Genomic DNA, 26,534 nt, shown 5'->3' with positions numbered 1-26,534 from the left:
CAACTTCTCGGTCGTCGCTAAGCCTCTTACGGACCTTACTCGCAAGGGTGCTGATGTCCTCCATTGGCCCCCTGAGGCCGTCCAGGCCTTTGAGACCCTCAAGAAGTGCTTTATCTCGGCCCCCGTGCTGATTCAGCCCAACCAAGAGGAGCCATTTATTGTGGAGGTTGACGCATCCGAGGTGGGAGTGGGGGCCGTCTTGTCCCAGGGTACCAGCTCCCTCACCCATTTCCGCCCCTGTGCTTACTTCTCTAGGAAGTTTTCGCCCACGGAGAGTAACTATGATATTGGCAACCGCGAACTTCTAGCCATTAAATGGGCTTTTGAAGAGTGGCGGCACTTCCTGGAGGGGGCCAGACACCAGGTAACGGTCCTTACGGATCACAAGAATCTGGTTTTCCTAGAATCGTCCCGGAGGCTTAATCCTAGACAAGCTCGGTGGGCACTATTCTTTACCAGATTTAATTTCTTGGTTACCTATAGGGCTGGGTCCAAGAATATTAAGGCTGATGCTCTGTCACGTAGTTTCATGGCCAATCCTCCTTCCGAGAAGGATCCTGCTTGTATTTTACCCCCTGGTATAATCGTTTCTGCCACGGATTCTGATTTAGCTTCTGATATTGCGGCTGATCAGGGTTCAGCTCCCGGGAACGTCCCTGGGGACAAACTGTTTGTTCCCCTGCAATACCGGCTAAGGGTACTCAGGGAAAACCATGACTCTGCTCTATCTGGTCATCCTGGCATCTTGGGCACCAAACACCTCATTACCAGAAACTATTGGTGGCCCGGGTTGCCTAAAGATGTTAGGGCTTACGTCGCCGCTTGTGAGGTTTGCGCTAGGTCCAAAACCCCTAGGTCCCGACCTGCGGGCCTACTACGTTCCTTGCCCATTCCCCAGAGACCTTGGACCCATATCTCCATGGATTTTATCACCGATTTGCCTCCATCTCAGGGCAAGTCGGTGGTGTGGGTGGTAGTAGACCGCTTCAGCAAGATGTGCCACTTTGTGCCCCTTAAGAAGCTACCTAACGCCAAGACGTTAGCTTCTTTGTTTGTGAAACACATCCTGCGTCTCCATGGGGCCCCAGTCAATATCGTTTCTGACAGAGGGGTACAATTTGTTTCCTTATTTTGGAGAGCTTTTTGTAAAAAGTTGGAGATTGATCTGTCCTTCTCCTCCGCCTTCCATCCCGAAACTAATGGCCAAACGGAAAGGACTAACCAATCCCTGGAACAATATTTAAGGTTTTTCATCTCTGACTGTCAATTCGATTGGGTCTCATTCCTTCCCCTTGCTGAATTTTCCCTGAATAACCGGGTCAGTAACTCGTCAGGGGTCTCCCCGTTTTTCTGTAATTTCGGGTTTAACCCAAGGTTCTCCTCCATTTCCCCTGGTTGTTCCAATAATCCTGAGGTAGAGGATGTTCATCGGGAACTGTGCACAGTCTGGGCCCAGGTTCAGAAGAACCTAGAGGCGTCCCAGAGCGCACAAAAGATTCAGGCTGATTGTAGACGTTCTGCTAACCCTCGGTTTGTCGTCGGGGATTTGGTCTGGTTGTCGTCCAGGAACTTGCGCCTTAAGGTCCCGTCCAGGAAGTTTGCTCCCCGATTTATTGGACCTTATAAGATCATTGAAGTCCTCAACCCTGTATCCTTCCGTCTGGAGCTGCCCCCATCCTTTCGCATACATGACGTCTTCCATGCCTCCCTCCTTAAACGCTGCTCCCCGTCCTGGTCCCCCTCGAGGAAACCTCCTGTTCCCGTTCTCACCCCTGAGGGGGTGGAATTCGAGGTGGCCAAGATTATGGACAGTAGGATGGTCCAGGGCTCCCTCCAGTACCTGGTCCATTGGAGAGGATACGGGCCGGAGGAGAGGACTTGGGTACCTGCCCGTGATGTTCACGCTGGGGTATTGATCAGGAGGTTCCACCTTCTCTTCCCTACTAAACCGGGTCCTCTTAGTAAGGGTCCGGTGGCCCCTCATAAAAGGGGGAGTACTGTTAGGGATCTGCCAGGTACTAAGTCTAGGTATACTCCTGGGATTAATCAATCCACACCTGAGGCCAGACCTGTTAGACTGACACCGTCTCCCACCAACCAGGGTGGCAGGCTCAGGAGTGGGAGAGCCTATTGCGGCCTGGTCAGTCGGAGTTAGCTCCGCCCCCTGTCCTTTATTACCTGCCGTGTTCTCTTCCTCAGTGCTTGTAATTCTTCTGGATTCCTGGCCCCACTGCTGCTTGCTCGAGCCTGCTTCTGCCGTGCTTCTGCCTTGCTGCAGTTCTGCTTAACCTGCTTCGCTTTGCCCCTGGCTTGCTTCCTTCTCCGTGCTCACGTTGGTATACTCCACTTCATCCTGGTCCTGACTATTCATTCACCGCTCCATTTCCTCGCGGCGTTCCGTGGGCTACTGCCCCTTCCCTTGCGTGTTCCCTGTTTGTTCTCCCGTGCACTTAGACAGCGTAGGGACCGCCGCCCAGTTGTACCCCGTCGCCTAGGGCGGGTCGTTGCAAGTAGGCAGGGACAGGGCGGTGGGTAGATTAGGGCTCACTTTCCCTTCACCTCCTTCCTGCCATTACAAGTTCCTATTGGTACTAGCTCTCCGCTTCCAGGAGACCTTGACTGTCCTACCATTGGCAAACCTCCTTTGGGACTTTCGCTCCTAAGGTTCCTCCTGCACTGGCAGCCGTTTGTTCAGATCTACTGTCCACCATCTCCGTGAAAAACCTCTCCGGAATCACCGAATATCCCTTCAATCAACATACATGATGTTGGACTTTACAGATAAAAGGAACTTACTACGGGAAAATCTGATCATGCAGCTCATTGGAACTGACACTACGATGGGGTTACCCCTCACAGTGAGTAATGATGTTGCCCCGGAACTTACCAAACAAATGACTGACCTATATCTGTCACTGGAGGATACCCTCAAAAAAGAAGCCCTGCAGAGCATAGACTGCCGTTTCTTACAGCTCTATATTATTGAAAATATCTCCCCAAGGGGTTTAAGGTTCTCAATCAGTAACCCTTACCCCACCGACATGCCTTTCAGTACTGACTGGAAAGAATTCTTAGAACAATGTCATCTAGGTCTCTTGGAAAGACTCCTGAAAAAACGTACCACACTAATCGAGGTCTTTAGATTGGAAATTTCTCTAATTAAAGAAAAACTTCTGAAATTCACTGATCATCGCGATTTTCAGAAACTCGAGACATCCACCAGTAATAGACTGAACTTATACGAAAAAGAGATCATCCTAAAAAAAGTCAGAAAACTAAAAAGGGACCGTGAGGATTATACCCTAAACAATTTAGGTGATTGGAGATCGTCTCTATCGCACACTTCCAAAAAAGGTACCACTACAACCGAATATAATACCCCATCCCAAACTCATATAGCACCTTTGTATGGTCCCTCGGGGTTGAGGGCCCCCCTCAAACCTCGGGCCCCTCTTGCTGAAAGAAACACCTTCAGCAGGTCCTTCAAAAACAGTCTGAGACTTCGTCATAGACCAACCGACGCTAGTCCACTAATGAAAACACCTAATACTGTTATACCTGAGAGTCACCTCACACGCAGAACTGTTATGCCTGAGAGTCACCTCACACGCATTCCCTCAATTGCAACCAAGCCCATACTTCACCAAACAGACTCAAACGACATTTCTTACAAGGAATGTACCCCTGCACAAATAACCTCTGCACAAACTACAGGGACAATTACTCAAATACCTATGAATGCATTCAGGGCATCGGACCTAGAAGCTCATCTCTCTAAGTTTTTTTCCCTACCTGAACCAATGGAAGTTCTAACCATACAAAATTCCCCTTCCCCCCTACTCAACGACTCCATCGAAGATAGTTTGACATCCCTACTCCAATTATCTGTACACAGCACCCCCCAGTCCCCCTACCTGGGCACACAGGATAGTCCTCCTAGGAGCCCAACCTCATCACAACAGCGTATAGATACCCATTCCATAATAGATCTAGCCACATCCCCATTAGACATCACCTATGCAGCAACCTCTTTTTTAGGTCTCCCCTCACAACTAACCAGACCCCCCTTAACTCCCACAGTCACCAGCAACGATATTCTTCTACCATTCATCATGAGCCCCAAAGCACAGACCATCACAAATTTCTTTCCGAAGATCCAGAAAATCTCAATAAAAAGAAAACTAAACACAGATACAGAGGACGGAGAGGAGGCAAAAAATACACTAAGCCACTGCCCGAGACTGAACCCAAAGAAAAATCGAATAAAACAATAAAAATTTTCAACTTGTCATCATATTTACTAAATATTCACGAGACGAACCTACTTAACAAAGGACTGTCCTTTTGCCCAACATCCTCATCCAATGACTTTGAATTATTCATGGATCTCAATCGATTCATTAGGAAACTGACTTTAATCAGACACTTTGCTCTACAGAAACCCATCACACCATTAGCCATAACCATGGATCCACACATACCGTATCCAAATACAAACGCCATCCCCGTGGATGTCCATTCCAAATCTGAATTTTATCCTATCCATCACCAAGGGCCCCTCATAGAAACCTTTTCAACTCTAGTTAGCAATGAATTCAGGTCATTAGAGAACCCCTACCCGTACCGGGACAACCTGACTACACTTGAAAGAAAAGCCATTAAATCCCTCCAAAACAACGGGGACATCATCATTCGCCCTGCTGATAAGGGAGGGGGCATAGTAATCCAGGATAGAGACAAACATTTCGAGGAAACTGTGAGAATTTTGAATGATCACACCTTCTATTGTAAACTGACATCAAATCCTATTCCCACTCACATATGCCAATTCACATCCCTGATAGAAACAGCCGCTCAGGAAGGCCTACTCACAAAAAAAGAAAAACGCTTCCTACATGTACCTTTTCCTAACATACCCTTCATATACCACCTTCCCAAAATTCACAAAACACTCATAGACCCCCCTGGACGCCTTATTATTTCGGGAATTGGCTCATTAACCAGTAACCTATCTCATTTTGTGGACCTGCACCTTCAACCGCTCGTGCTCACCCTACCATCTTATCTAAAAGACTCTACCCAACTCATCAAAGATCTATTCAACCTCAAAATTGACACAACCATATTTCATATACATTTTTTAACAGCCGATGTAACTGCCATTTATAGTAATATCCCACATAAGAAAGGTATACAGGTAACCAATTCATATCTATCATCCAACACCTTAATCCCTGATAACCAAGTTTCATTTTTAATCAACTGTATTGATTTTATTCTTCAGCATAATACATTCACTTTTAATCACAGCTTTTATAACCAAATCAAAGGCTGTGCGATGGGCACCAGATTTGCACCGGCCTATGCAAACCTTTACATGGGGGCATTCGAAGAGGAACATATCTATGGGGAACATCCATTCAAAAATAACATTTTATTATACAGACGCTACATCGACGACGTGCTCTTCGTATGGACAGGATCTGAAAATGAAGCTGCCAGTTTTATCAAAAAGTTAAATAACAACAACTATGACCTTTCCTTTACGCACAATTTCTCCAAAACCTCCATTGACTTTTTAGATCTGACTATCAGTTATGACACCGAAACAAAACATTTTGTCACAAAAACTCATTTTAAATCCGTCGATGTCAATAGCTACATTGACTTCAAAAGTGCACACTATCGCCCATGGTTAACTAACGTACCCTTCGGACAATTCAGAAGAGTCCGAAAAAACTGTAGTACGAATGGAAATTTTAAACTAGAGTGTAACATTTTGGAGAGAAGGTTTAGGGAAAATAATTTCCCCTTAAACCTAATTAAAGATGCACGACATAAAGCCTCTGTGCTGACTCAGGATCTCTGCCTAAACCCAGTACAAAAAAAGTCAGAATCAAACAAATACAAAACCAATTTTATTACTACCTTTAACCAAGGGAACAAAACAGTCAGGGCAATACTACATAAACACTGGCACATTATAAAAAACGACCCCTACCTTAAAGATGTGATACCAGCTCAGCCAAGCATCACGTTCAAACGATCCTTGACCCTGAAAAACATCTTGGCCCCCAGTAGAGTCCGCAAACCTAAAATAACACAAACAACCTTATTGACCAAACCGAACGGCTCCTACAAGTGTGGTCACCCCCGCTGTCTATGCTGCAACAGCATTACAAATAAAAAATACACATACACATCAGTAGTCACGAAAGAATCCTTCCCAATCAAATCACCCCTTAGCTGTAGCAGTTCTTATGTAATTTACCTAATGGAATGTACGTGCCAGCTCCAGTACATAGGGAGAACTACACAATGTCTGAGATCCAGAGTAAACAAGCACAGATTCGATGTGAACACAGGCTTCCTGAAACACAGTGTGTCCCGCCACTTTATCCATGTACATAAGTGTCAATTTAACCAACTTACAATCACACCTATTGAAGAAATTCACTCAAATGTTCCCAACAGATTCAATAAACTTAAGCAGAGGGAAAACTATTGGATTTTCAAGCTATAAACACTGCACCCAGGGGGTTTGAACGATATTTCCGAATCGACATTGGACTAACACACACCACATCCCCGAGCAATCCCCTCAAGTCTTTTAAACAAACGCTAATCAACATTGGACCAATATACATTATTGTTTAGAGCAATCCCCATAAGCCAACTAATCATTCGACAGTGTGTACACAATATGAACCCCTTTGATACACTGATTACTTTAGACCACTACGGGGGAAAAAAACTCCTTTTTTTCTACAGGGTCCCTTACCATTCGACCTTCCCCCATCAGTCAATACATTCTAATCGAAATAAATGCAATGTAGTCAACCTACTCCATTTGAAATAAATGCATAAAATAGTGTTCAACTTTCCACTTGCCTACCCACGGAGGCGTCGGCCCGTCGCTTTCGTTCTGTGGCCGCGGTCCCCCTTGGCTGTCCCGGCGTCAGAGGCGGGTCCCGCTGCCCCCCACTGTGACCTAGCAACGCAAGTGCAAATTACTATTAGGCTTCTAAAGATTGTGACCAAAAAATGAGCACTGCGCAACTCTCAATATTTCCCAACCACACATCTTCCCCCAATAATACATTCCTTTTATAAAGGAATGTAGTTATCAGTCCTACACTGTATCCAAGTACATTCCCCCATTGGCTAATACACTCTTATTGTAATAGATGCAGTAATAGTGTATAATCTTGTATCTTCTTACCTTCGGCGTGCTTTGCTCGTTCTGTGTGTTCCGTGGCTCAAATCCCCTTTGGTTGCCCCGACAACAGATTAGCGTCCTAGCACCCTCCAGTGTTACTCAGTAACACAAATGTATTCAAGCCCGTGCTAAAACCATCATTCCCATTACCTACTAGCACTAACCCCCCTCCAAATCAGTAATCCGCTATCATTCGATCCCCTCTTAACAGAATTATGTACCAGAGTTTTGGATCGTAAATTTGGATATCTTCATTTTAATTTTTAATATTTCCCTATTGCACTTTCTCTCTCCTTGCTGTCCACAGGAATGTATTTTATGTATTTTACGTGCTTTGCTCGTTCGGTGTGTTCCGTGGCTCCGATCCCCTTTGGTTGCCCCGACAACGGATTAGCGTCCTAGCACCTTTCAGTGTTACTTAGTAACACAAGTGTTCGCCCAGTGTATTCAAGCCCGTGCTAAAACCATCATTTCCATTACCAACTAGCACTAACCCCCCTCTACACCATTAATCCGCTATTATTTCGATCCCTTCCTAACAAAATTATATACCAGAGTTTTGGATCGTAAATTTGGATACCTTTATTTTAATTTTAATATTTTCCTATTGTACTTCCTTTCTCCTTGCTGTCCGCAAGAATGTATTTTATGTATTTTATTAACAAAGGAATGTATGTGTCTTTGTAATTACTGTAATTATGTTTCTACTACTCCGCGCGAGGAGTGAAAGAAGAAAAGCCGGGTGTGACGTCACGATCGCACCTTGACCCCGTCAGATTTGGCGGTTCTTTCCACTCAAGCCGATTTGAACCCACATGTTATATAAATGCTGTTAACATAGTATGCACATGGCCTGAGGAAGACGCTTGTTCGGCGTTGAAACGCGTAGCCACTCATTGAATTAAAACTTCTCGTTTATTATACACTGGACTTTATTCTTATCAATTCCACCACGCAGCAGCGCCCTCAGAAAGATCCAAGTTTTCTCCTCCTTTTCCCTCTAACAAAGCAGTCCCTTCGGGATACCGACTCGGATCTGGCAGCAGCACTGTGGTTTTACATGCCTTCAAACATCCTATCTAGGTGAACATGATACATGCCCTCTCGTCTCATCCTTTACCCACTGATTTGCACAAGGTGGCGCCGTGTGTTTTTTCTCTTTCTTCCCATGACTGTCCAGTGACGTCAGGGGATAGAACAGTAGAGGAATTCCCAGCAAAAGCGTCGGCAACTATCTGGGTGGGGATTCCACTCCTACTTGCGTGTGTGTGGCATTATCTGCAGAGGGCACAGTGGCAGCATCTGCGGAGGGCACAGTGGCAGCATCTGCAGAGGGCACAGTGGCAGCATCTGCGTAGGGTACTGTGGCAGCATCTGCGGAGGGCACTGTGGCAGCATTTGCGGAGTGCACTGTGTCAGCATCTGCAGAGGGCACTGTGGCAGCATCTGCGGAGTGTACTGTGGCAGCATCTGCGGAGGGCACTGTGGCAGCATCTGCGGAGGGCACTGTGGCAGCATTTGCGGAGGGCACTGTGGCAGCATTTGCGGAGTGCACTGTGTCAGCATCTGCAGAGGGCACTGTGGCAGCATCTGCGGAGTGTACTGTGGCAGCATCTGCGGAGGGCACTGTGGCAGCATCTGCGGAGGGCACTGTGGCAGTATGTACAGAGGACACTGTGACCTTATCTAGGGGTTTGTTGCATTATCTACAGAGGGCACTGTGGCATTATCTACCGAGGGAACTGTAGCATTATCTACAGAGGGCACTGTGGCATTAGCTACAGAGGGCACTATGGCATTATCTACAGAGTGCACTGTGGCATTATCTACAGAGGGCACTGTGGCATTATCTACAGAAGGCACTGTGGCATTATCTACAGAAGGCACTGTGGCATTATCTACAGAGGGCACTGTGTCAGTATCTACAGAGTGCACTGTGGCATTATCTACAGAGGGCACTGTGGCAGTATCTACAGAGGGCACTGCGTCATTATCTACAGAGGGCACTGTGGCATTATTTACAGAGGGCACTGCGTCATTATCTACAGAGAGCACTGTGGCATTATCTACAGAGGGCACTGTGGCATTATCTACAGAAGGCACTGTGTCATTATCTACAGAGTGCACTGTGGCATTATCTACAGAGGGCACTGTGGCAGTATCTACAGAGGGCACTGTGGCAGTATCTACAGAGGGCACTGTGGCATTATCTGCAGAAGGCACTGTGGCAGCATCTACAGAGGGCACTGTGCCATTATCTACAGGGGGCTCTGTGGCAGCATCTACAGAGGACTCTGTGGCAGCATCTACAGAGGGCACTGTGGCAGCATCCACAGAGGGTACTGTGGCACTATCTAAAAAGGGGCTGCCCAATCTTGACATGTGTGTCTGCCAAACACTGCTAACTGAGTCGCCGGACTGTATTTAACGACACAAACTGGAAAACTGGATTGTTTAACCCCTAGGCGCACCAGGACGCAACTGTACGTCCCTGCTGCCAGTGTCTTAGCGCACAAGGACGTACAGTTACTGAGTTTTTCCCGGTGCACACTGTCGGCGACAGTGTGCACCGGGAACTGGGAGGTCAGCTGTCGCCGACAGCTGACACTCCACTCTTGCCGACCAGCGGTCCTTTGCCGCTGGCTTCGGCGAATTAATCCCTTAAATTCGGCGATCAGGTGCAATCGCCGAATTTTGGGGGTTTCTAACATATAGGCAGACCCCGGTCCGAAATCGCGGGGTTTGCCGATAGTTACTATGGCAAACGGAAGCCAAACAATGGCTTCCGGGTCTGCCATGGACGGAAGCCCATCAGGACCAACCTTCGGCTGGTCCTCATAGGCTTCCTGTCAGAGTGACAGGAAGTCACTGTGTCGTTCCCGATGGCACACTGTCGGCGACAGTGTGCATCGGGAACTTGGAGATCAGCTGTCCCCGACAGCTGACACTCCAGTGTTGCCGATCAGCGGCTCATCACCGCTGATTTCGGCAATTAACCCGTTACATGCGGGGCTCGATTGCGATCTCCGCATGTAGCGGGTTTGTAGTGCATCAGCAGCCCCCATGCAATTGTGGGGACTTCTGATGCTTGTGATGGCACCCGGGGGCCAGACAACGGCCCCCGAGTCTGCCATGTATGTCAGCCTATGAGGATCAGCCTCTGCTGATCCTCGTAGACCAACTGTCAGAGTGACTGTGACGTCACACTGACAGTTGGAATACGTTACACTACCTAGGTAGTGTAATGTATTCTAGCAGCGATCATAGCTGCAGGTCAAAAAAAGAAAAGTTAACAAACAAAAATATAAAGTGTAAAAATAAGTTGTTTTTTTCCTATAATAAGTCATTTATTATAGGGAAAAAATGAAAACGTTAAAAAAAGTACACATATTTGGTATCACCATGTTCGTAACGACCCCAACTATGAAACTATAATGTTAATTTTTCCGCACGGTGAACGCCGCAAACAAAATAAACGGAAAACTATGTCAGCATCGCTATTTCTTGGTCACCACCCCTCACAAGATATAGAATAAAAAGTGATCAAAAAGTCGCATTTACCCAAAAATCATACCAATAAAAACTACAACCCGTCCTGCAAAAAACAAGACCTCACACAGCTTTTTTGACGAAAAATTAAAAAAGTTACGGCTCAGAATAGCGTGTCCCAGAAAAGAAATAATTTTATAGAAACGTCATTTTATTGTGCAAACGCTGCAAAACTTTAAAAAAAACTATACACATATGGTATCGCCGTAATCGTACCGACCGGCAGAATAAAGTAAAACGTAATTTATTGCGCACGGTGAAAGCTGTAAGAAACAAAGAATTGAAAGTGCCAAAATCTTTGTTTTTTGGTCACCTTAGCTCTAAAAAAGATCCTTTGGGGTCAAAATGCTCACTTTACCCCTAGAAAAATTCCTTGAGGGGTGTAGTTTCCAAAATGGGGTAACTTTTGGGGGGTTTCCACTGTTTTGGTCCCTCCGGGGCGTTGCAAACCCGACATGGCACTAAAAACCAATCCAGCAAAATCTGCGCTCCAAAATCCAAAAGGCGCTCCCTCCCTTCTGAGCCCTGCTGTGGGTCCAAACATCAGTTTACGACCACATATGGGGTATTGCCGTAATCGGGAGAAATTTATTTACAAATTTTGTGGTGCTTTTTCTCCTTTATTCCTTATAAAAATGAAAAAATTCTATGTTTCCACAGAACAATAGGTGATTTTCATCTTCACAGACTAATTCCACTAAATACTGCAAAAAAACTGTGTGGTCGAAATATTAACTATACCCCTAGAAAAATGCCTTGAGGGGTGTAGTTTCCAAAATGGGGTCACTTTTGGGGGGTTTCGACTGTTTAGGTACCACAAGACCTCCTCAAACCAGACATGGTGCCTAAAATATATTCCTAAAAAAAGGAGGCCCCAAAATCCACTAGCTGCTCCTTTGCTTCTGAGGCCTTTGCTTCAGTCCATTAGGACACCAGGGCCACATGTTGGATATTTCTAAAATCTGCAGAATCTGGGCAATAAATATTGAGTTGCGTTTCTCTGGTAAAACCTTCTGTGTTACAGATTTTTTTTTTAATTACAAATGAATTGCGGCAAAAAAAATGACATTTGTAAATTTCACCTCTACTTTGCCTTAATTCCTGTGAAACGCCTAAAGGGTTAAAATACTTTCTGAATGTGGTTTTGAATACTTTGAGGGGTGCAGTTTTCAAAATGGGGTGATTTATTGGCGGATTCTAATATATAAGGCCCTCAAAGCCACTTCAGAACTGAACTGGTCCGTGAAAAATTGGCCTATTGACATTTTCTTGAAAATATGAGAAATTGCTGCTAAAGTTCTAAGCCTTGTAACGTCCTAGAAAAATAAAAGTACGTGAAAAAAAATGATGCAAACATAAAGTAGACATATGGGGGATGTTAACTAGTAACGATTTTGTGTGGTATTACTATCTGTTTTACAAGCAAACACATTTAAATTTAGAAAAATGGTAATTTTTGCTAAAATTTTACGTTTTTCACAAATAAATATTGAATTTATCGACCACATTTTTTCACTAACATAAAGTACAATATGTCACGAGAAAATCTCAGAATCGCTTGGATAGGTAAAAGCGTTCCGGAGTTATTACCACATAAAGGGACACATGTCAGATTTGAAAAAATCGGCTGTGCCACAAGGCCAAAACAGGCTGCGTCCTAAAGGGGTTAAATAAGCACGTGGAGAAATATCTCACATTTTAAACCTAGCTGTATTATTATAGTAATATAGTGTTATAGTAGATCAAATAACTAATTGATTAAGAATAATTTTGTATTGTATCAAATTTGAAAGTAATGCGGCCCGTCAACTTCACATTTTTTCTATATGTGGCCCACTTACCCGGTCGAGTTTGAGACCCCTGCTCTAGATTTATAATGATAGGCGCAAATAACAAAATCGTGTTACACAAATCATAGCAGTAGCTCAGATTAATGGGTGAGTCAGAGATTAAGATAAACAGACTGGGTGAAGGTGCACTGTCCAGTAGCTGCACTGCTACAATATATATATATATATTGTAGCAGTGCAGCTACTGGACAGTGCACCTTCACCCAGTCTGTTTATCTCAATCTCTGACTCATTAATATATATATATATATATATATATATATATATATATATATACATACATGAGACTGCATATCTATAGCACTACGACTTTATAGCTATGGATAGGATTAGATACATTAGCTCAGCAGTCAGTATCCTACATGATAGGATTAGTTATAGGGCCCAGCTCGCTGACATTGCGGCTCCAGCGCTGGACCCAGGAAAGGTAAGTATAAGGCCCCATGCACACATGTCGGCCGCATGTCCCGGACCGAGCACAGGCCCCTAGCCTCATAGTTATCTATGACGCTAGGTGTCACTTCCGCGCTGCGGGACAACTGTCTCATACCGTAATCATGTTTTCAGTAAGGGACAGTAGTTCCGTGGACAGGCAGTGACACCTAGCATCATAGATAAGTATGATGCTAGGGGCCCGGCTCCCTGCACTGTGCTCAGTCCGGGACATGCGGACGATATATCACAGACAGAACGGTTACAGATTAGGTCGTTGGACTACGTCGGATTTCAGGACTACTTAGATTACGGCTTTTTTATTCTCAATAAATTGGTTAACGAGGGTTGTGTGTTTTTTTTTAATTTCAATAAAATCTCTTTTCTGTCCTTGTATTTTTTTAAATTTTTTACTACTGCCTTAGTAATGGCCCCTGGCTGATTGACCGCGTCCATTTCTAAGGCGGGGCCTAATGTTAGCCGGTGAAAAGGCTGGCACTAACCCCCATTATTATCCCGGTACCCACCGCCCCCAGGGGTACCGGGATGAGCCAGGTGCGATCGCAGGCTGGTATTAGGCTGGGAAAGCCCAAAAACAGTGGCCCTTCCCACCCTGGTAATGCTAGACTGCTGCTGCTAGGTTGTATCTGGCTGCTTATGAAAAATAGGGGGGACCCCACGTCATTAAAAAAAATAAATGGGAAAAACGATGTGGGTGTTGGTCCTTTTTATAGAACCAGTCAGATACAACATAGCAGCAGCAGGCTAGCATTACCAGGGTGGGAAGGGCCAATGTTTCTGGCCTTTCCTAGTCTAATAATACCAGCCTGCGGTATCTGAGCATCGCTGCAGATGGTCGGGTACTAGATCGCACCTGACTCTTCCTGGTGCTCCTGGTGGCGGTGGGTATCGGGGTAATAATGGGCGTTAGTGCTTGCCTTTTCACCGGCTAACTTTAAGCCTCGTCTTAGTAAAGGAAAGTGTCAATCAGCCAGCTGTCATTACTAAGGCGGTAGTAATAAAGTTTAAAAAAAATATACAAATACATAGAAAAAATATTTTATTGAAATAAAATACCCCCACACAATCCTCGTTAACCATTTTATTGAAAATAAAAAAAACGCTGTCAACGAAGTAGTCCTCGAATCCGAAGTAGTCCAACAACCAAACCTGTAAAAAAACACAAACACCAAAAAAAATTGTAACACATAAAAAAGCAAAGCAATTATTATCTTACCTTACCTGGGTCCAGTGCTGGAGCCACAATGTCAGCGAGCAGGGCCTTATACCTAAGCCTATCATATGTATTAAAGTCTGCTGAGCCACTGTATCTAATCCTATCCATATCTTGTGTGCTGTAATCCTATCCATAGCTATAGGGTGCTTAGTGCTATAGATATGCTGTCTCCCCTGACTTTTAAGGGTATGTGCACACGTAAACTGCATTTACGTCTGAAATGACGGAGCTGTTTTCAGGAGAAAACAGCTCCGTCATTTCAGACGTAATTGCTCGTACTCGCATTATGCGAGGCGTCTTTGACGGCCGTAATTTTGAGCTGTTCTTTATTGAATTCAATGAAAAACGGCTCAAATTATGTCCAAATTAGTGTCCTGCACTTCTTTGACGAGGCAGTCATTTTACGCGCCTAAGACCTTAGTGATGCCCCTGACTTCTAGTGCTGCATCGTTGGGTCACTTAGTTGAAAGTTGCGGGCCGTCGGCCATGAGAAGAAGTTGGGGGGGCAAGAAGGACGTTTGCACCGGCACCCGTGAGCCTTTAGCTACGTCCCTGATTAGAGCTGTAATGATACGATATCTAGTACACAACTAAGATACTAATGCTTAAGGTGCATTTATTGATCAGGATAAAGTGTGAACGTTCCTCCTGATCATACCATGGGTTAAAGTTCACTTGACAACTATTCAGAGATAATGTGACCTTCAAAGTAAACGGCATTACCTCACATAACCCAGACTGCGGCTTGTGTAAACTACTGTAACATACATACAGTTTATGTTGTACGAATGCATTACAATTTCTCAATTAAATATAGTACAGTTTATTAAAGTAAAATACAGAGCACAGCCTTTTATTATACCAGTTTATATTTGTCTCACATCTGAATGAATTAATTATGAACAATTATATTTTGTAAAAATGTTGTAGTAATTATTTTATATGATGTTTTTAGATATAGTATGGTATTATCAGAGCTGCCACCAGTAATTCCTGGGCCCCAATTTTATGGGGGGTACAGAGCGGTTAAGAGGAAACAAGTTTGCACGGTAGAGTAAGCTTTTGCGGGACGTAGGGTGGCCGGGGCTTTGTGAGTGCGCAGAAAATACAGAAAAAGACAGGGGGGTCTGTTTGAGGGAGAGTGGACAGAAGCATGTGGCAGGGGCTCTGTGAGGGAGAGCAAGGACATCCAAGACAAAAGATTGAAAGGGTTTTCTTAGGGGAGGAATGCCACAGAAGGTGGAAGGGGTACTGCATTGGATAGAGGGGGAAGAGTCCCTGCTACCTTTTTTCATGAAAGCCCATGCCCCCCACAGTGCCCCTGCCACCTTGTCCCCCGCATGTATCTGGCTAGTTATGAAAAATGGGGGTGACCCCACATCGCTTTTTCTAAATATTTTTTTTTTTTTAAAAAGAAACATAACCAGCCAGATACAACACAGCAGCAGCAGCCTAGCATTACCAGGGTGGGAAGGGCGACTGTTTTTGGGCTTTCCCAGCCTAATAATACCGGCCTGCGGCTGCCCCAGTACCCAACCATCACTACAGATGGTCGGGTACTGGATCGTACCAGGCTCATTCCGGGACCTCTGGTGGCAGTGGGTACCTGGGTAATAATGGAGGTTAGTGTTAGCCTTGTCACCGGCTAACACTAAGCCCCTCCTTAGTAAAATTTTTGTGCAACTATGGTGTGTGCCAAAATTATCAACTTTTCTATGCCAGAACTGGTGTAAAACTTTTTATATATTCCTACCAGTGTGTGTATTCAAGCTTAGAACCCAAGATTAATAAAACGCCACCTAAATATATACAGTATATAGTCCAGAATTCTGCCTTTTGCTTCATCTATCTATTCAAAGTTCACTAGAGAACAGCGTAAAAACATATATATATATATATATATATATATATATATATATATATATATATATATCATGCAAATTGCTGTTTATGGTCACCTTAGCTCTCAATAAAAATTGAATAAAAAGTGATCAAAAAGTCATATGTACCCCAAAATGGTATCGGTGAAAACTACAGCTCGCCCAGCAAAATTTAGGCCCACACACCGCTAAATTGATGGAAAAATAAAAGTTATGGCTCTCAGAATGTGGCGACACAAAAAAATTTTTTTTCTTTTTTTGAGCAATTAGTTTTATTTTTTTGGTTGTTTCTGTAACGCCCATGAATCATAAAGATGATAATTGATGTACAGGTATGGCTATAGGTGAGAATACTAGTATGAATATATTAGCAGTGTTTCCTGTGACCTGTAAAATTATAATAATTACAATGATGATAACCTGTTCAGGCTCCTCCAGGATAAAGGAAATAATGGACGCATCAGTTTTGATGCTGGAAAAAAAATCCACAATTTTTAAGAATTGGCCAGGAATTTATGGACGCTTGGCAACCCTGTGGGCACATTGCGTTTAGCTTCTTATCAAACTGCAAAACACATCGCTCGAGCGTGGGGAGACGAGTAAACCACCAGACCACCATTTACCCCCCATTTTATCCTATAGTGCCAGGGAATAAAATATTAACCCCTTCATATAACCTAGACAACCATATACTCTAGACCACAAACGAAAAAAATATTAACCCCCTCATATACCAAAGCCCACTAGGTATTAAACCCCTATTGTAGTCGAAACTACCATGTAATAAAATATATACACCCCTGATATACCCTAGACCACCAGTTATTAGCCCCACTTTTACCCTAGACCACCAGAGAATGAAATACAACCCCTCTTCTACTCTAGAAAAGCAGGGAATAAAATATGAACACCACTCATAAACCCTAAACCACCAGGGAATTAATACATACACTTATCATACACGATAGATCACCATCACCAGGTATTAACCTCCTTTTTACTCTAGAACACGAAGAAAAAAAATATTTGACCCCCTCATGTACCATAGACCACAAAGTATTAAACCCACATTTTAGCCGAAACCACCATGGAATAAAATATATACACCCCTTATATACCCTAGATCACCAGGTACTACCCTCAATTTTAGCCTAGACAACTAGAGAATAAAATATGACCGCTCTTCTACTCTAGAAAACCAGGTATTAACCTTATCATCTACACTAGACAAGCAGGGAATAAAATATATACACCCCTTATATACCCTAGATCACCAGGTACTACCCTCAATTTTAGCCTAGACAACTAGAGAATAAAATATGACCGCTCTTCTACTCTAGAAAACCAGGTATTAACCTTATCGTCTACACTAGACAAGCAGGGAATAAAATATATACACCCCTTATATACCCTAGATCACCAGGTACTACCCTCAATTTTAGCCTAGACAACTAGAGAATAAAATATGACCGCTCTTCTACTCCAGAAAACCAGGTATTAACCTCATCGTCTACACTAGACAAGCAGGGAATAAAATATGAACACCACTCATATCCAATAAACCACCAGTTATTAACCCCAACTTTTACCCTAGACCACCAGGGAATAATGTATTAACCCCTCTTCTACCCTATACAACAAGGTATTTGCCCCCTTTTCTACCTTATAAAACAAGAAAATAAAATAATACCATCTCTTCTACCAAAAACCACCACTACATGGGTTCATCATATAGTCCTGTGCATTTTATAGGTCTTAAAATACGAGTACAGTACATACATTTAATTAATAGACCTAAAATTAAATAGATGATACGTTCCTTTTAAATCCCACCACCATAATGAGATAAAAAATGTAATAAAACAATAAAGGGTAATATGAGATTAAAGAGTAACTTGCACCAGAAGGCTTAACAACAGACCATTCCTGTGAAACTTTTATCTTATTTGGTTTGCAGATCTTTTTTTTCATCTAATTGGGTCGCTGTTTTATAATCAGTTTCTCAGTCCCTTTTATCATTTTAATCTAATAGTAAGAACTGATGATTGTAAACATCAGATCAGATGTCTCAATGTCACTGCCAAATTTAAAATTGTATATTTCTATACTAAATTACCTTTTAAATCCATCAAATTTATAATGAGAAAGAAAAGACTAAAAAGAAAACCCCCATAGGGGCTGTAGTTTGTTGTTTACATAAGAATGACTATTTTTAATTGGAATATATGGGGTACAGTTCAAAGGCTACGTACACCTTCTAAAACGTATTTTATATATATATATATATATATATATATATATATATATATATATATATATATCAGTGTGTTTGGTGCAACTTTCTGATTACTTTTTATGAAAAATAATTTTACATTTTTGAGATACAGGTGCTTTATATCCTGTATACAGAGCAGCTGTATCTAGCGCTAAAACCTGTATCCGTCAGGTCAACGGGACTGACGGGTTCAGTCTAAGCGGGTTCTGCTTGTCTCTGACATGCAGGGTCCACCTGTTTTCTCTCATACTTTAGTTATGAACTTAGATTTGATTGGTAATAGCTCGATTGACACGCAGGACCAAATTACATGAAACCCGTCAGTTCCCCCTGACCTGACGGATACAGGTTTTAGCACTAGATACAGCTGCTCTGTATACAGGATACAAAGCAGCTGTATCAAGAAAGTAACATCATTTTTAATAAAAAGTATTTCGAAAGTTGCACCAAACACACTGATACACATCAATACAGAACACTTCAAAAATGCAAAATGTGACCTGGCAAACCCCTTAAAGGTCAGTTTCTTATCAGCCTGAAATGATCAAAAAACGAAAAGCAGTGGCAGTTTTCATATTTAATCAGCTTTGAGTGGTGATATGACCACGCTTTCACTTCAATCACACAAAATGCATCTTCTACGTGGTCCTCAAAGGGAAAGGATTAAGTTATTAATTTGAGCCGCTTTAATCCTGCAGCCTGGAAATGAGTGTAGGGGATTAAATGTATTTTTACCACACAATCCTGTGCATCTAATAGAATCCATTCACCTCTCCCTGCTCTTACAGAACTGAAGAAATCCATAACCCAGAAGTATAGCGAAAGAATATGAGACGTAATGGAGTTTTATTTGGAAATTGACCCGGTGACGCTAAACTTAATTATTCTTGTGGCAAGTTATGTCATTCTCCTGCTGGTTTTTCTCATCTCCTGTGTGTTGTATGACTGCCGGGGAAAGGATCCGAGTAAGGAGTATGCTCCAGAGACAGTGCCAGAGAACAGGTCGCCTATTCGCTTGGTGGTAATGCAGCAGAGTGCTACTTGGGGAAAGGCCTATGAGCACAGAACTGATTTATTAGGAAAGAAAATAACAGTGGTATGAAGAGATTATCTGAACACAATTGTGTGAAGGAAGCTTGAGGAGTCTCAAGAATGACTGCTCTCCGAAGGAACAAGTAAGTAATTAGGTAATTAGAAATCCATTTGATTATTCATTTGTCATTTATTGATCTAACTATGGAGGATCTACATCTTACTTTGACATAAATACAGTATGGAAGAGTGGTCACACAAAAGATATGTAAAGCAGCTATGGTTCAGTTTACAGTTTGTCTAAAAATTTTGGTTAGTTTTGTATTATATGAAGTTGCTTTAGATAGTTTTAGGTTTTTAACATAAAGATCATATATAGAAACATATTTTAAAAGACTTTACTTAGAGTGACGGCTCACTTCTATGCACCCTAAGATATCAAATCTAAATACTGAAGAGCAATGTTGAGGGGAACATTGAGAAGAAAGAGAGAAATGCTGTCCCCCTGTATTGTAGAAGTTGGTGGGGTTCATAGATGACATCTTTTCACATGGTTAAATGTGGACCTGACATGTCTAAAATTCAACCTCAACATGAGCGACTATAATCCCCACCCCACCGATGTTCTTACAAGGTTTTAATATATATGGATCGCGTAGATTGGCTGTTCAATAGCCAACAATTATAAGTTCATGATGATTCCCTGGTTGTGACGCACACAATGTTTTGGCAGCACCGCATTTCCTCTGTATTTTATTTGTTATTTATACGTAGGCATAACTCTTTAGTATTGTCTACATTTTTGTATTAGGGTATTAACCCGTTAAAATCCTGGCCTGTTCTGCAAGCCGGACGTAGGTTCAGTACCATTCATTTTAAGTATGCAATAACCCTAGTTCTCCACAGACCTGGATTGTCACCCATGTTAAATGTTGGCTGCTGCTACCCAGATAAGCACAGAACAAATAATGGAAATTTTGGATCAATTCTGAAGAAGGGTAATAATTAGTATAGAAGACTTTTTAGGGGGATATGGAATATTAGATCATTTTTGTCAATGTAGTACCTTATGAATTAGTGTAGGCTAACCATATAAGAAGCTGAGGGGGTTAAATCGGAGATTTGGCTTGCATGCCTTGGTGCAGTCTCTTGCTTACACTTCTTTCCTATCAGATATTACTGATTTTTAATTGCTATGTTAATCTTCCAATGGATGGTTTTAGATGGCCATAATGTGCTCGGATATCAGCATATTTATTATGGCTGCAAGTTCTGGACCTTCCGGGCTTCTACTTGGATCAGAGATCTAGATGACAATAGATCACCATAGAACCCTATGTATCTAACAGTAAAACAAATCATGTCAATGGTTAAAGAGCAACTGATATAGGTATATATATATATATACATTTAATATACATTAAACTTGTTATTATAGTATTGCAAGGGACCATGACTCTGTAGTATAATAGTTCCTGCATATTTTCTCAGTCGGCAGTAATAATAGAATGTGGAATCCGTAATTTAGTTATTTATCTAGAACCAGTATACAGATAATGTACTCTCGGATGTCAGTCTAGGTCCCAGTGTAACTTACAGTCTGATATTCCTATGTCCGTCTTCCACACACCGTGAAAATGTTCACTAGCCAAACTAATTTTATCATTCCTGATCTAAAAAGCCATCACATGTACACATAGTAATATTTAAAGTTTTTTTTTTGATTGATAAGAAAACCGTATTAACTCACTCATATAAAAAAAATTATAGCATTTTTAATAGACTTATGGTACAATTGAAATTCTACTGTCTGTGGGTCTAGGACAAAATTAAAAGGAATGTATATGAGCTTGCACTATAAGAAGACATATATATTGTGTTGCGCATTAAGTTATCTACTGTGATAATTAATCAGACTGCGCTATTCTTGCTGACAAAAATACCACAAGATGACGAACCCCATTAAAGGGGTTATGCAGGGACCGAAAAGTATTAGCAGTATACTCACTTCAGTATGTGAGTACACTCACTAATATACATTCCGGTCCCCCATCACGCTGATTATGAGATTTTAATTGATTTTTACAGCACTGGCGGAAGTCTAGTGGCACAGTTTTCCTTTATGACGTTGCGACTCACCATCATGAAGACTGTCCACGCTGTACTCTATGTAATCGCTGTATTACTGCTACTGCTTGTACATAGAGTTGTGTCGTCATGAAGGAAGACAGGAAAACAAAGGGCACTCAACTCAAGGGTTATGAAAATATCAAAACTTATTCACAAAAATATAATATATATTAATATATAAAATGGCAAAAATACAACATCATAGGTGATCCATGATAACGTCAAATACCCGGCTGGGTAGAATTGTGGCAGTGTCATAACCAAAAGATAGATGGTGCATAATGACCTAATTTAGAGAAGTAATTATCGTGAAATTTCAGTAATGTACGAAAAACAAGTATGATAATATACATATAAACACCGATGAAATTAATCTGTGTATATCTAAAAGTATAAGTGATAGAAATTAGTGAGTCATATAAGCACATGAAGTTCTAATGGTTATCTAAGAAATTAAATCTAGCAGGTCAATGACGTCAGGATGGTGAATCACCACTTAGATAATATGAACAGCTGCATGGCATAACAACCAAACATTCAGCCCTATAGAAGCACATGCAGGGCTGAAAAATGACAGAAAAGCACAAGGCCATAAGCCCAATATACGTAGCAATACGGTCAACAGCATTGATGTGAATCGCCGTGTCAGGCACCAACATGTATTACCAAAAAGACCATATAGATGAGGACAGACCGTAAATTTCCAGGAGTCGGACCACGCACTGGATATAGTTACGTGGGTAGAGTCCTGGGACACAGGCAACACCTAAAGAAACATTTAATTTCAGTTCACTATTTAAACCAAAGGGATGAAGAGATTTCATAGTATATATCCATATACTTTCTTTTTGGAGCAACAGACGATCACGACTACCACCCCTATTATCCCTTGGGAGTTGATAGATAAATGAAAAACCCTCAGGCGACTGTCCATGTTATTCCTTAAGGTGACAATTTAATAAACTTTGTACAGATAATTTTTTCTTATTATTAGAGTCAAAGAATGCATTGGATTTCTTGACATACTTGAATTGGGAGCACATAACACATTTAAACATTCCCTTAAATGAATGAGTGGGCCATGTCATCACAACAGATCTCCTAACTTCAGATCTTACAAGTAGATCACGTAAATTTGGAGCATGTCTTGAGGTCATACTTAGATAGTCAACTATCATGCCATGTATGGCCCCACATAAAGTCAAATGCGGCCAATTTTTTACTAGAACCTCTTTTACTGTAGCAATGCTGACCAAAGCGAGAAATAAATCTAACTTTAGTTTGCTTACCCAAAGTTGTAGGGGGAATTTTAGTATTGTTTGTATTTGCTTTTTTATTTTTATTCTTATTCTTAGTTTGAAGTAAAGATTCTCGATCAGTATGTAGGGCTTTATTATATCCTCGTTTAATACATTTACCAGAGTAACCTCTTTGCTTAAAGTGTACCTCTAAATAATAAGCTTCTTTTTTGAAGTCAGAAAAAATATGAATTCTCCGAAGCCGCAGTAACTAACTCACAGGAAAGCCACATATTAAAGATTTTGGATGATGACTATGTGCCAACAATAGAGTATTACCAGCAGTTGGTTTTCTAAACATGCGGGTTTCAACCCCATTACCACTTTTCCTTATCATAAGGTCATGAAAACTAATCTCTACATAAGATTAATATAACATTTATTACTATTAAGAAGACACACAGAGGCATCAAGTTGTTCACGTGTGCCATTCCACACCACGAACACATCGTCAATATAACAAAACCAACAGGGGACGTATCTCTGAAATAGTTCTCAAGAATAGACAGCCACCGACTCTCAGTATCCTAGGTGGAGGCAATCATACGATGAGGCGCAGAATGATCCCATTGCAGTGCCTTCCACATGTAAATAAAACTTGCCATCAAAAAAATATATATATATGGGTTAATGCAAATTCAAGCATGTCAACAATGAACTACTTTTAATTAGCAAAATCAGGCCAATACATATCTAAATAAAATGTTACTGCACTCAGGCCAGCCCAATGAGGTATGGAGGTGTACAGAGACTCCACATCCAATCCTACCAATAAACAATTAGGGGGTATGGTTAGATCATATAATTTGGATAGCATGTCACCTGTATAAAGCACAAATGATGGTAATGAGTAGACAAAGGTCTTACGTTTTTGTCCACAAATCGTCCAAGTCTATTAGTCGGGCCATAATCACCCGAAATGACCGAAATGATAGGGCGTCCATGTGGTAGCTGTCTATTCTTGTTAACCTTAGGTAAAACATAAATAGTTGGCATTCTAGGTTTTTTAAGTTTGAGATAATGGAACTCGTTTTTGCTAATTAAACTTTCGCAAATTGCAATTTGCATTATGTGTAATGTCAAGTAAATGGTTATCAAATACCCGTCCGTAACTAGAAGTACCTAGTTGTCTCACTATTTCCCCAGGATATTAATCCTCTTTGAGTAGTACTACGTTGCCACCTGTGTCACTTGGTTTTATGACAATCCCTTTGGCATCACATAGTTCATTAAGAGCCTTGCGTTCAGCATAAGTGAGATTGTCATTCGACAAATGAGTCCAATCAACAAGACTTAAATCACGATCAATTCCTTCCATAAATGCTCTTACATATCTATTAGAGGATATTGGGGGCATAGTGAGACAGGTAGGTTATAACTCAGTAAACAAAGGAATACTAGGTGTAGATGGAATTAATGACTTAATATTAGGATCATACAGTTCCGGCAGAGCAAATAATGCTGCATCCTCTTGAGAAGTAAGATTATCCAGGAACTCTTCATGACATTCCTAAGATATCTCCGGTGGATCGTGGCCACTCCCCCGCATGTGATATAGACATAAAATAATTTTACGTACAAACAGTTGGATATACTTATAGACTTCAAAGTCATTGCCACCAGTACTTGGAACAAAGGAAAGGCCACAATTCAGCAGAGAGATATGAGCTTATGTAAGAGAGAAATTGGTTAGATTGATAATGTTATTATCACAACCTATAAGATCAGTTATTTGTGCCTTAAGCGGTTACTCCCCATTTGATTCTTACCTTGTCTGGTCTTTCGTCTTCCAAAAAACCAACCCAGTTTGAACCACTAATCTGTGAGGGTGTATTGCGTTGTGTCACCGATCAGCTATCCTGGCTATTTTCTCTATCACTAGAGGTATAATCACTAGTCTCATGGTCATTAGAAGATGACCTGGATTGTGCCGAATGACGGCCGTTGACACGTTTACGTCTATTCCCATTCTTGGTTTTATTTTTACTATAATTATTAGAGGAGGCCATATTGAGCTAGGTCTGAGTTCAAATATTTATCAAGACTTTTTTATTTCCCACTTTCTACGTAAGTGGCTAAATATCAACTTCCGATGGTTTTTAAAGAGACCAAACAAATCATGAGTGGACTCCTCCTGAAATTAGTTAAACTGACTTTTCAGAACAGCTAAAATTTCAGCATTGACAGTATCGTCAAGATCATATGCCATCATTAAAAAAAAAAGGTGAGAGGACGACAACCTAATCGGAAAAGCGATCATATGGATGCAGGATAACCATGATGCACGATTAGGTTAATCAACCAAAAAAAGGGAGATCAAGACTAGAGGTGCTACATTCCTTAGCATAACATCAAAGAAAAAAACTACAAATCACAAAACCCACCAGAGTACAGTACAATTGGTACAGTGCTGCCCGGGCATAGATAATTATATATACAGAGACGGACAGAGAAAACCCGGAAAAACAAAGGGCACTCGACTCAAGGGTTATAAAAATATCAAAATTTATTCACAAAAATATAAAATATGTATACAGAAAATGACAAAAATACAGCATCGTAAGTGATCCTGTATCACCATAAAAATATCACATACCCGGCTGGGTAGAATTATTGCAGTGTCCTAACCAAAAGATAGATGGTGCATATAGACCCAATTTAGAAAAGTACATACGGTATCATGACATTTCAGTCATGTACATAGAAGAAGTATGACAATATACATATAAACACCGATATAATTAATGTGTGTACATCTAAGAGTATAAGTCATAGAAATTAGCGAGACATATAAGCACATAAAGCTCTAATGCAGGCGTGGGGAACCTTTTTTCTGTCAAGGGCCATTTGGATATTTATAACATCATTCGCGGGCCATACAAAATTATCAACTTAAAAATTTGCCTGCTATATTTGGTCAAACATTTAATTAACTCACCACTAATGTAATGGCTGGAACTGCTCCTCTTTGGTGCGGCGTATGATGTTAGCCGGTAGTGATGATGTTGCTACTGCGTCGGTCAGTCTGGAGCGGTCGACTGTGTGCATTGGTAAGTTTTGAAAAGAACTCTCAGCAGTAAATTATTACGACTTACTTACGTAAATGGGTTTTCCCATCAGGGACATTTATGACATATCCACTGGCTATTCCAACAAAGCAATAGGACAATAGCACACATCTCCAAATCTTCAAAAAGGTTTTATTGTCAAAATATCTTGCAACAAACAGGCAACGTTTCGACCCGCAGTGAGTGAAGGGTCTTTCTCAAGCCTAACAACAAATCTAAAAACATAATCTTAAATAGATAGGTGCATTTGATCACATGGTGCATTCCAACCTATCAAAATTGTAATCAAAGTCTCCCAGGTGAATTATACATTAGTTTAATTAGCAGCAATCAGCTGGTTATATAACAGTACAAATGTGTATAAAATCGACATACAATGTACATTTAATGCAACAGTTGAGATATATATATATGACAATCGTTATCTTGCCAAATGAAAATGAGGAAGAGAAGTTCACCACACTATAGCTCACAGCACCGATCTCAGGTTCTCATTGTGCATGCTCCATAGTCCGTAGATCAGAGGCACAGTCAGGGGCGTAACTAGGAAAGACTGGGCCCCAT

At 41.6% G+C, this 26,534-nt stretch overlaps 1 protein-coding gene across 1 annotated transcript in view; it reads left to right on the top strand.

The window, feature by feature from the left end:
* The first annotated feature begins 19,261 nt into the window (after positions 1 to 19,261).
* The window catches only part of SMIM36 (small integral membrane protein 36), a 31,535-nt gene continuing 24,262 nt past the window's right edge, over positions 19,262 to 26,534 (top strand). Inside the window, exon 1 of the mRNA XM_075845618.1 lies at positions 19,262 to 19,617. Coding sequence (XP_075701733.1) covers positions 19,281 to 19,544 — 264 coding nt within the window. The 5' untranslated portion in view covers positions 19,262 to 19,280 and the 3' untranslated portion in view covers positions 19,545 to 19,617. The remainder of the gene's footprint in view (positions 19,618 to 26,534) is intronic.

Source organism: Rhinoderma darwinii, chromosome 13 (genome assembly GCF_050947455.1).
Source record: "Rhinoderma darwinii isolate aRhiDar2 chromosome 13, aRhiDar2.hap1, whole genome shotgun sequence".
Lineage (NCBI taxonomy): Eukaryota > Metazoa > Chordata > Amphibia > Anura > Rhinodermatidae > Rhinoderma > Rhinoderma darwinii.
The sequence above is the reverse complement of the archived record's forward strand: the minus strand, read 5'-3'. Positions and strand labels throughout refer to the sequence as shown.